Below are 12,614 nucleotides of genomic sequence, written 5' to 3'. Positions count from 1 at the left end.
AAAAGGCGGAAATCTATTACGATATTTACATTAATTCAATTTTATTATATATAGCGTGGCCTAGATCACACACATACTTTTCTTCTGAAGAGTTTTTTTTTCTTTAACTTAATTTTATTACGAAGGGAAAAAGATTACACTTTTATTTACGAGACCGATCGTATTTTTTTTTTCCGTATTAAAGTATTTATTTTTTCGTATTGAAGTCAAATTTTATGTAATCGAGGCGATCTGCAGAAATGCGAGAGAATTTACTTTTTAATTGAAAGAAAGTAAATCTGAAAGCTTTATTTATAGATCAAATTAATTGATTTATAAAAAGGAGCGCCTTTTTTTTATAGATCGTTTCTTTCGTTTTACATTCACGACGATTTTCAGGATTTTTCTTTCGCGGCTCTCTCGGTGTTTCTTCATTTCCGCGCGAGAGAAGCGTATCCCAAAGAAAGAGAGAATCGCGTTTCTACTCGAGCCACTTGTATAAAGTGAGGACAAGTTCAATATATTTATTCCCGCGATAAAAGTAAGAAAACGAGCTCTATCTTCCTGTATATTAGAGAGAGAGTAAGAAAAGAATAGGATGTGAAGGGAGGAAAATACGAAGAGATGTCAGAGCGACATGTCTCCGCGTGTATAAAATTCCGAGCGAGTGTCTCGCATCAAATAGAGATGCGTATTTTTTGAAAGGGGACAAGAGTCATTGGGAGATAGCTTTCTAGCTCATGCACGTGTACTACTCGGATGCGCGTGTACTACTCGATTCATCGGTGATAGTCGGGCCTTTCGCCACCCAATTTAGTCGTACCAATCGCATTTATCATAGAGGGGTGCGTAGTCTTCATCGTTAAGGCAAATCCGAGGCGTGGACTTAAGGGAAGGAGCAGGAAAGAGAGAAAGAGATAAGGGGAGTGCGTTTGAGGGCGACGATCGGAGTCGGTGTAATTTCGGCGAGCTCGATTTCCGATGCTCAAAGGTGTACGCGAATTGTCGGTTTCCATGATCGTCATCGGTAAGGACAGATCGAGGATCAGAATTCACCGAGATTCCACTTCGGTTTCAGGCCTTAGCGTTTGCGGATCAAGGCGAGATTTCCCAAAGCTAGCTTCTTCAGGTACTTAAAGAGGTAGGAAAGGAGGGAAGAAGAAAGGGAGAGAGAAGAAGGGGGAAAAAAAGTAATGATAAAATAAAACAACCCGCTTTACACTGGCCGTCAGGCGATAACTTAAGAGTTTTTGTATCGTATGTTTGTTAAGACTACTGTTTTTGTCACTCAACACCCTACCAGTATTCGAAAGAGAGAGAGAGAAAGAAGAAGAGCGAGTGAAGGAGTGAAAGGAGATGCAAAAGGGAGAAAGAGAATCGAGAGAGTGTGCGAATGCTGTTGTACGTCACTTTAGTATCATTAAAACGAGCGACGTAAAAAGTAAAAGGAAAGAAAAGAGCGAAGGGGAGATGAATTTGCGAGCGAGCAAAGGGCGGGAGAAAAAAAGGATGAGAGAGACTCGGAGGACGAGCAAACGGCCGTATACCGCAAAATGTACATTCATTAAGCTATGCAATGTCGTCTAGCACAAATCAGTCGAAATAATTTGAGCGATCAGATTGTGAGGGGAGAACCGAGGGCGAGTGTGTGAATGTAAGAACGCGAAACTGATCACGGAGAACGATCGTCGTAGCGAACGCGAAAAAAAAAAAAAAGACGCGCTCCTTTGTATGTATATAACGAACGATAGAAAAAATGATGTGAGGGGAACATGTCTTAGACGGTACACCGCTATACATACGCGTCGCATCCCATACAGCAATATCGCTGCAAAATCTCTGCAACATGCTGTGTTGCTGCAACTTTTATGCAACTTTGTGCTGTAGGGGATGTTATTGGGCGCATTCAATACTAGGGACTGTTCATTGAGCTCTCTCTTAGTGAGAAAGAAAAGAAATAGTATGTTTATTTGTTGTAATATTCGTAGAAATAACTTATCTATTATAGTAGAGTAGATAATCTTTAATATTACTGTTCTATTACTTTCTTATTACTGTTTATTAATTTTTTAGACCGCACTAGCACTCTCGTGGCCTTACAGAAATAATCAACAATAATAAGCAAGAAATAATAATATTAAAGAAGAATTATCATTATTATAATTAATCAATATTCTACATTACGAATATTATAACAAATAAACATATTAATTCCTTTCTTGCTTACTGACAATGAGCGATCCGTAGTACTGAATGCACGCATTGAGAAATGTCCGGATGTCCTTCAAAAACGAAATCTACTGCGAAAGGACATGGCCTTTCGCGATCTCGAGAAGAAATGTTTCTCGGAGATCGTTTCGAAGAGTTTTTATGTAAAAAGAACCGTGTACCATTCTGATTAATCTACGAGATTAATTATTTCGTATTAGAGGTATCTGGATGATCCTCACTTCTCTCTCTCTCCTTTGTTTTTGTTGTTAGTTATAGGAACAGCAATATGCTGTAAATTATTTTTATTGAAATGGCATCGTACTTCCCTCTAGAAAGAATCAAGCTTAGTTTTTTTTATATAAGGATGCTCTTTGGGACTTTTTACATAAAATCCATTCGACTGGCATTCGCGTATATATTGTGGACAAGAGATCGATGCACAAATTGCAATCGCGACTAATGGGAGAGGTTGTCGTGTAACAAAGCAGCGACGAAACAATCTGCCGTATTTCGCTCGCGGAAGAAAAAGATACTCTGTAAATAAGGTTTTGTTTTGCGAAGCGACTTCGCAACTTTTTTCATCATATTGCACTTGCAGATGACGGGTTTTTGCCTCGTATCTCGGAAATCCAAAGCTTGAAAATCCAAGCGCAATCGCCTATTTGTGTTTACTGTACGATAAAGGAATTACGAAGTTATTTAAATAAGATTCGATAAATGCGCGATGGAAATATGGTTTGCTTCCCACCGAATCTCTAAATCTCTCAGACTAAATTATACGATAAGTATGATAAAGGAAAACGTAGAGTCACTTTATTATATTATTCTCTTAAATCTGAAATGACTCATTCAGAAATTTAGGACAGTTTGTACGTTCAATTTTTAAGTAACGTCAAAATATAGAATAATATTTCTGTAGTATTTTTCTAAGAATTGGCAAAAGATAATAACTTTTGTATTGGTTTTCAGCATAACGTAAACTATATATATATAATATATACGTATATGTTATATAATTTAAAAAAAAAACGTGTTTGCATTACTAAAAAATTAATGAAATCGATATGTTATGAAAAATTAGAATTTAAGCATTTTTCGTCCTTAATACTCGGCAGAATTATACAGATGAAGTGCGAGGCCCGATGCGAAAAGCTGTTGGGTCGTTTTGCGAGAAGTTCGAATTTCAGAAACGTTCCATGGTCCACTGATAAAAATGATAAAATCGCACACAGCAGTAGTCGCCCCATCCTATGGTTTTTGTTTTTATGAAGATTATGAGATGAGAGAACGAGAGGGAGGAACAGAGAGAAACATAGAAAGGGAGAGAAAGATGAAAATACTCCTTGGATATGACTGTACAGCGTATTAACTTGTCCGGAGGTACATATATCGGGGATCCTTTTTCAAAACTGAAGTATTAAGGATTGCATATTGTACATAAACAAGACATATTTTCTATATAAAGGACGTCGCTCGGTAAAAAGGCCGATGGCTCGAAAAATACTGCAATATTATGATAATTCTTTCAAGCGGTAGGATAGCCTTTAATCGTTTTATGTAATGTAATGATAGAAAAAGAGAGTCTGGCAGAATAAAAGTGAAAGTTCTGTATTTAAATATCCTGTTGGTGTACATTCATTCACATATACACATAGACACGCAGACGCGTCCCAAAATACAGGAGCGATTTGGTGATCAAGAGCATTTAATTGCATTTACTTATATACATTTACATAAATCGAAAGCTTCAGATCATGACACGCTACGAAAATTATCGGCTTCAACTCAACGACAGATCATGATATGATTTGTATTGCATGCAGGTAATTCTGAATTTCTTATAACGTCTATCGAACCCGGAATAAAGAAACCAACAGAATTTGATAACTTAGGAGTGAAATAATTGAACAAGTTCGATTATTCCTTTTGGCACTGAGATGTAATCGAATGATCTCAAAATGTAGGATTTAAACAGGCTAAAATGTAATGTACAAGATTTAAAGATTAGAATCCGTTCGTTGTGTAATCGCGTATATTTATTAGCGCGTGTACTTATTAGTAGATATTAGCCTTCTTTTGAGAAAGATAAAATGTAAACAATAATTTATAATACTTCTCTTAAGTTTTGTATCCCTTATACATGTGAGTAAAAGCGTTACAGCTGATGTTTATATATAAGGAAAATATTTATTTATACGTTATATATACATCAAGTACTTTCTGAACCGTTAGCATTTTCTTTTTCATGCTCTTTCCGTTGACTTTCCACTTCCTACAACAAAGAAAAGTTTTAATTGTCGTAATCAAGTGTCAAATCTAAAGACTAAAATAAATCGCTAAATTTTGGAAGCGTATTTCTTCAATAACCAGAAGACATACCCTGTGAATAAGGTCCAGGAACGTGACATTATCTCTCGATTGGAAAAACTCGCTGATCTCTTGCGGAACACAAAATTGCATTGGAAATTTTGGCTGAATACCTATTTCCTCCCCAATAAAACGGAATTCTGGCGTGTTTTCAATATGATTTTGTAATTCGTCATACGTGAAAAGCGTTTCCTTCGTAGATGCTGCATCCATTGTACCAAAATCTATTACTTTTACTACATCTTTCTCATGTCGTATAACGTCGAAGGAATCTGTCAGAAGTAAAGTTAATTCTATAAGTTAATAAGAATTCGAATATCGTTACTAATTTTAATATAGTGCTCTACCTACAGTTGCGCAATGGAAATCTGTCTTTGATGCGCTCGAAAAACAGGCTCTTGATATCTGTCTGTATATCATATTTTTCTGGCTCATTGGAACTATGGTACTGCGATATATCCCTCTGACTTATAGCTGCATAAAATATGATTTATTATCGCAAAAGTTAACTTTTTAAAAGTAGAAAAAGAATAGTTAATAAAATTTGACAATTAAGAAAAAGAAAACTAAGTTGATAAGTTACCAATGAGCTCATTATCTTTAACAAAGCAGCGAAATTCTGTGCAAGGATTAATATTCCGCCATTGTTTCAACACCAGACAAAATGGCAAAGGCTTCTTAAAGCCCTTTGAAGATTTTACGATGTTCAGATCTTTGGCAATTCTATCGGAGCTTTTCAGTAACAAATAGATCTCTTCTAGCGTGTTACATTTGAGAGTCTTTGTGGGTGCAAGCCACATAGCATCCTGTAACATAATTACAATTACCTATTATAAATTATTTTATAATTTTCTTTTTGTCTTAATATAAATTATGTTATAATTACATTAAAGAAATTATTACAAAATTATAATACTATTATATTGCTATTAATACAGAAAATTTGTGACAAGCTATTTGATTCATCAAATGTGAAGTTATTTTAGAAAAGGAATTTTTAATTTTTACTGCACATGCTACTTTTTTATGTTGACATACAAGCTTATTTATATTTTCTGAAAAATAGGAATTTTAGAAGAAATGTTAGTAAAATAAAAATATATAAATAGTAGAAAATAATTTACCGCAGGTGTACTCCAATTTGTTTTGATAAATACTGTACTGTACTCATCTAATATTTCCTGTATTTGTTGACTAAATTTAGGGAATGTCGGTTGATAATCCGTTTTCTAAAAAAGATTTATATATTATAATTGATTATATATATAAATGAAAAATAAAGATTATAATTATATTATTTCCTAAAATATATTAATAGAAATATATTAATAAATACTTTTTCTTCGCATGTCACTGGTGAGCCGTCAGCCCATTTAGAATTATTCGGTAAAGATTTCGCTGCTTCAAGAGGCAATACAAATCTATCATGCTCCAAATATTTTATAACCTCGTGGGGAATCGGAAGAATTCTAGCTTTTAAGGAATCTTTTTTGAATATTGGATACCAAGATGAAAAGGAGCACTCCAGTTTTAAATCATTCACCATCTTTCTCAGATGTAATTTATACAAAATTACACTTTATTTGAAGTTATATTTTAAAAGATTATTGGAATCTCATTAAATTTTCACCAACTTAACCACAAAATTGATCTTCCTGGATTGCAGATTTGGTGCAATTTGGTAACAGAGTCAAATGAATTACCAGAGACCTCTGCTGGATTACACGACATAGAGTCATTATAATCAGAGTCACAAAACCGATTCGCCTCAGGATTGGTTCTGAGTCCGTGCGATAGTTAGTGAAAATGTGTGTTGCATACACGTACTGTGTACGCGTTAGTGAAAACATGAGTTGTGTAACATACTCTGTAAGGGTGTGATTATATGTAATTTCTCTGCAATATATAGGATATTATAACTTTACAGTAAAATATGCCTATTTATATATGGAACATTTATGTAATAAAAAATCATAAATTTAATAATATATGAGCCAAATATTTGTGTTAATAATAGCAAATTTATATTAATTGTCGATAATGTCAGCATTCTTCAATTACCTCCGAGCCCTTGGGGTCCTGTTTATACCGCCAAAAATTTGCCCAGGGTTGACGGTCTTTAATAGTATCTCGTCGATGCTAGGAACAAAGTTTCATGATTGATACCCTGTACTCAGTCGAGGGCGTAAACTTGTTTTCTAGTGACAATTACATGTTACTAACTGCGGCGGCTATAAATGAGGTTTGAAGACGTTGAGTGGCCGGCACTTTATTTTTTTTTTTATTTAATACAGGCGGAAAAAGCTACATTTAATCTAACTCTATCCGAAATGGATCTCAACAATGCATAGCGTACACATTTTGTTCCAATTGAATCGTGCACAATGCTATACTTTGTGCATTCCTGTGTACGTTTGTATTAAGATGTGTTAAGCAATTGGAAAGCACCCATTGTATGCTCTCCTATTGGTGGAACATGTAACGTCAACCAATAGTAGAACATTCCAACTCAAATAGGAGCAAATCCGCTCGAGTCGAAAATGTTATTTGATTATAAGATCTCTAAGTTGCTAGAAGACTAATAACTAGAGTCTTCTTTCTAGGGACTCTAACTGTCACTGGGACATTCTCATATGTTTTGCGTCCCGCTCCGCGAGGAGGCAGCGCGACGCTCGTGATGAACGAGACTGAGCGAGACATCCATATTAACGATCTCATTCTCCTTTTCTTTTTCTCTCATTGCATATATCCGCTCTAATCCGCTCGCCCCTTTGACTGCTTTGGTACCGTTCGTTCTGTCCAGTTCCGTCAAACTTCGGCAAAAAAGGGTTTGAGTAGGGCCCGTGCGCGAGGAGTTGTGAGTGTGGGTCGCGTGCGGGGCGGGGCAGATTTTTTTTTACGCGAATTTCGTCGGTATCGACTGTCAAGGAAAATGAATTGATCGGTTCGCGTCCGATATATCGTAGATTTATAATTTATTCGCCAATATCCTCGCAACCAATTATCACACCCGTACAATCCGATCAGCTCCGAAGGTAGGCAACCACCGAGGGAGAAAACCATGGAGGACGATCTGCCGACCGAATACGATGTGGTCGTCGTAGGAACAGGTATTGATTCGTATCATAACGGGGGAAATGGTTGCGCGTCGCGTTCGGCAGAAACTAAAATTTTTTCACCGGTAATTCTCGCTGTCATGATTTCCGACAGGTATGACCGAGTCCATCGTTGCCGCAGCGGCAAGCAGAATTGGCAAGAGGGTTCTACATCTGGACAGGTAACGACCAGGTGTTTGGAGTATCTTTTCCTTTCTGCATTTGTCACCTGTCAATCATATGTTCAGTTTAAAATACGTTTGACATATAAGCTTATAAAGACAATCATCAATATTTAATATTTTTCTTATTTATTTTTAATATTTATGTTAGTATTTATATTTAATATTAGTATTTATTATTTTATTAAATCTTTGAAAGAATTATCAGAATTGTATGAAATAATTTTGTTGCATTTTGATATGCTGTTAATTTTTTTATTACTAAATATAATTATTTTTTAATATTCTTAATAGCTTCTTAATATTCTTAATGCTAGAATTATATAAAAGATAATCTCTCTTGCTTAATTATTAGAGGAAAAGTAAGAAACTAAAGATTTATTTTGATTAAATTTTTATCATGCATTTTTGTTGAAAGATAAAAAGATATCTTTTACTTTTCCTGATTTGATACGATAAGCTGTTTGTAATCAAGACAATATTCATGCATATATTATTATTATTATTAATTAAAATTTTTACTTGTTTTGTTTAGCAACGAATATTATGGAGGACTGTGGGCTACATTTAATTTTGATGGCTTACAAAAATGGATAGAAGATTTAAAAACGGTTAAAAGTAGTACTAGGAATACAAATGTCAATTTGAAAACGAACGAAAAATTTTTGAAAGCTAGTGACCAATATTCCACAGTCGAGAACATTGGAGAAATTTGGTATATTTTCAAGTAAGAAATGATCTGCATAAATTAACGGTTTAACAATTTTAGATAATATCTTGTGTATTCTGACTAGTTCTTTTTCTTATGCAGTGATGCAGACCTACCTGATGTATCTTCAAAAGATACCCAGACTGAAGGTTCTGGAGATAGTGCCGCCCTCGAGGGTGCAGAAAAGACTGATCAGGACAAGGCTGATAAAAAGGAAAATGTGAAACAATGGAGCATAGACCGTATCAAGAAGGAATATAGAAGATTTAATATCGATCTGGCGCCTAAAGTAAGATTGTAGATAGTTATTTATTTGTAGACACATTATTCTTAATGTATATACGTATATAGTATGTGATTCTTATTGCAGCTATTATTCGCCCGTGGTGAATTAGTAGAACTGTTGATTTCCAGCAACATTGCACGTTATGCCGAATTTCGTGCGGTCTCTAGAGTTGCTACTTTTATGGACGGTAAACTCACGCAAGTCCCTTGCTCCCGTGCCGATGTGTTCGCTAACAAAACGGTTAGCGTAATCGAGAAAAGAATGTTGATGCAGCTTTTGACATCTTGTATGGAACAAGGCGCCGATAGTCCAGAATTTGATGGTGCGTATCACATGCAAATGTATCGAATAAGGATACATTTTCTTATTTAATTTTTCTTATTTATTTAATTTTTTATTAATAATAATAATGTATTTCTTTATCTTTTAGGTTTCCGTGATAAAACGTTCTTAGAATATCTTAATACAAAAAATCTTACGCCTATAGTACAGCATTATGTTATGCAAGCTATTGCAATGGCAACGGACAGAACGTCATGTAGAGACGGCGTTAATCGTACGAAGCATTTTCTCAATAGCCTTGGGCGTTATGGAAATACGCCTTTCTTATGGCCTATGTACGGAAGTGGAGAACTGCCTCAATGTTTCTGCAGGTGCATTCCTAAAAACACGAAACTTCGAAACGTTTTCTATATTTTATGTCTAAAACTGACATTTTTCATACTTTTTAGACTATGTGCAGTCTTTGGTGGAATTTATTGCTTAAAAAGACAATTAGACGGTGTAGTAGTTAACGAGGATAAATGCAAAGCCATTATCAGTGGGAAACAGAGATTGGCTTTGGAGCATTTAGTCGTAGGACAAGGACATTTGCCACCAGAAATCGTAGCCTCTGAAGGAGAAAATCAAATTTCGCGCGGAATTTTCATTACTGACAGGTATTTTCTTCATGCAGATTTTACACAGTTTAAAAGATATGTATATGCGTATAATATTTTATTGGAGATATTATTTTTCGCTGTTATAGGTCAATTATGCAAGGTGAGAAAGAAAGTCTAACTCTTTTGTATTATCCACCGGAAAAGTCAGATCAAGAAGCTGTTACTCTCATTGAATTGGGACCATCTACTAATGCTTGCCCTCAAGGGTTATGTATGTATGACATCAATAGGAATATATTTCAGAATCGATTTGATTTATGTCCGTATCGCACATTTCTTTTTTTTTCTTTAGTCATAGTTCACATGACATGCAAACGTACTAAAAATGCAAAGGAGGATCTGGCATATGTCGTAAATAAGTTCCTGAGAGCAGAACCGCTTGATCCCAATGTGCGTAGTTCTTCTGATTCTCATACTCAAACAGTCTCTCCTGATAAACGACATCTTCAGGTAAAGTATCTTTATAAAAATTATTAATATAAAATTATATCTCTTATGAGAGGTAAAATATAAAAAATATTAGAATCATGTAAAAGCAAACATTCTTTTTTATAATAATTATATTAGGATGACCGACAAGAGAAAGAAGAATCTGAGTATCCATTACCCCAAGTATTATGGTCTTTATATTTGAATTTACCTGCAAGCGACATTAAATTAAGTGATTCTGCACCAAGTAATATACACCTATGTTCTGGACCGGATCTTGAACTTGATTTCGACTTTGCTGTGAATCAGGTATATATTGATAATATGAGATAATAATAATTATATATATAAAATACAATTTAAAAAACTACTGTTCTAAATATTCTGTAGTTTGTATTATTTTTAAGATAAATATATTTATTTATAAATATATATATTTTGCAAAACGGTATCAGTTTTTCCAAAACTACTTTGATAAATGATACTTTTTAAAATTGCACTACATAATTCTTTAGAATTTTTATTTTTTGCTTCCAGGCTAAGAACATTTTCAAGTCTATGTATCCAGATGAGGACTTTTTACCACGCGCGCCTGATCCAGAGGAAATTGTTCTGGAAGGCGATGAAGCACCAGGTCCAAAATTCGAGGGTGGTGATATCGTAGAGGGTGAGGAGAAGCAAGATGTCGAAAAGGCCGAAAAAGAAGAATGAACAACTATCATATAATGATAGTATAATGCTTTTGCATTTCTATTGTCGAAAAGCAGATAAGGCTTTTGCGCCTTTAGTGTCTTTTATCTTCATCGTTATTGCATTTCCTTCTTATAAATATATTCGAAAAAAAAAGAAAAAAAACGAGCATGAGGTACAGATTGCGAGATAGTAGTAACGAGAAGCTTTACGGCGTTAACATTATTTTTTAATTGTTCGTACACTTTTACACATTGCTTTTTGTCCCTTCAGAATACTTTCGTCGTTGAATCGCTTATTTCCAATTCTCTTACCTATACAAATGCAGTGCTTTCGCATTTCACATTTTACTGATAAAGTGAGCTTTGGCAAAGAAGACACAGACTCGTTAGAAGAGCACAAGTGCGTTTACGATGGTGAAAAGTTTATGAAATTATATCACTGGATTGATATACTGCGATTCACACGTTATAATATATAATATATATGTATTTTTTATTTAATAATTTTTTGTGTATAATTAAACAGCGAGAATAAAGAAAATGCAGATGCATATTGAAATCCATTCTAGATAGACGTAGCGCTCGTAATCACTAGACTCAGAACATACCTTATACACAGTATAACATTATCAGTAAAGAATGGGAAGATATATGGCGTCACGCTTTGATACTTTAGTAGATATTGACAGCATTGCATACCGTAATTTACATATAAAATATTGTATGTGCACGACCCATTAGTCATTTAGATAGACATCGTGACATATTGGAATTGATAGTTTGTATTACACGCATTATACATAAATGGATATTCTACCTTTAATGCGTCATGATATATCTGTAATAAACATGAGAAACAAACATAACTTGATTTAAATGAATTTGTTTGGACGTAATTGTCTTTAGTGTATGGTTTGGAAAAAGAGAGAGAAGAGAAATAATTTTATCGATGATTTTATTGTTGTATTCATATTTATCAAATGAAAAGAAAGACACCAGTTATTTTAGCGAATTTTGACGCGATTGTATTTATCCGTGTTTGTGACTTAAATAACATAATGGTTTAATAATTTTAGTATCTTTATTTTCAGACATAAATCGCTTTCAATTTACCGCTCATACATTCCATAATTTATGTTTACGAAAAAATCTCTAATATCTTATTCACTTGTTCAAGGCTGATAATATTTCCTTTTTCATTTTAATATTTATGTCGTCTTGGATGTAGATAATTATTTAAAAATATACATATTTTATAATTGTTTTATATTTTATAGATATTTGTGTAATTTCTTTCATTATTGTATATTTATAAAAGATCGGAAAAAATTTATTAAACAATATGATTATTATTTATTAATTTTTTAGATATAAAATACGTATATACTTTTATATTTATATTAGAACATAACTTCACAAAGATGGAATGAATGAATTTGTTATCCTTTTATTTCATGTTTTCAATAAAATTGAACAAATATATACATACATATATCTAGCATTCATATAATTCAATAATATATCAGCAAAGATTAATCATACAGTTCAAAATTAAAGATTTTTATAATTTTCAACAGATTTAATTTTAACTTATATAATTTCTTTACATTTGAGAAATTACTTACTTATTATATTAGCATTTATTTAAATATTATACTATTTAGTATTTTTAAGTATTGTAGCAGTCCTTTATCAAAATTGTGTATTGTTTTCGTTAATATAT

The 12,614-nt window shown here is 33.6% G+C and overlaps 2 protein-coding genes across 2 annotated transcripts; one reads left to right on the top strand and one right to left on the bottom strand.

Annotated features, from left to right (window-relative positions):
• Positions 1-3,220: 3,220 nt before the first annotated feature.
• Positions 3,221-6,207, bottom strand: LOC108747078 (cell division cycle protein 123 homolog). Its single transcript, XM_018484333.1, has 6 exons — positions 5,894-6,207; positions 5,682-5,786; positions 5,141-5,363; positions 4,909-5,031; positions 4,570-4,829; positions 3,221-4,462 (listed from the first exon to the last, which is right to left on the bottom strand). Exons 1-6 carry the CDS (start codon positions 6,101-6,103, stop codon positions 4,400-4,402), a joined length of 984 nt encoding a protein of 327 aa, XP_018339835.1. The 5' UTR covers positions 6,104-6,207; the 3' UTR covers positions 3,221-4,399.
• A 1,022-nt stretch (positions 6,208-7,229) lies between these two features.
• LOC108747080 (rab proteins geranylgeranyltransferase component A 1) lies at positions 7,230-11,821 on the top strand. The gene is made up of 11 exons (XM_018484335.1): positions 7,230-7,667; positions 7,768-7,834; positions 8,370-8,561; positions 8,646-8,832; positions 8,914-9,151; positions 9,260-9,482; positions 9,561-9,767; positions 9,857-9,981; positions 10,063-10,220; positions 10,338-10,508; positions 10,737-11,821. Exons 1-11 carry the CDS (start codon positions 7,619-7,621, stop codon positions 10,908-10,910), a joined length of 1,791 nt encoding a protein of 596 aa, XP_018339837.1. The 5' UTR covers positions 7,230-7,618; the 3' UTR covers positions 10,911-11,821.
• The last annotated feature ends 793 nt before the right edge of the window (positions 11,822-12,614 follow it).

This window comes from Trachymyrmex septentrionalis, unplaced genomic scaffold, assembly GCF_001594115.1.
Source record: "Trachymyrmex septentrionalis isolate Tsep2-gDNA-1 unplaced genomic scaffold, Tsep1.0 scaffold190, whole genome shotgun sequence".
Taxonomy (NCBI): Eukaryota; Metazoa; Arthropoda; class Insecta; order Hymenoptera; family Formicidae; genus Trachymyrmex; species Trachymyrmex septentrionalis.
Note: the sequence above shows the minus strand (reverse complement) of the source record. Positions and strands in the feature narration are given on the sequence as shown.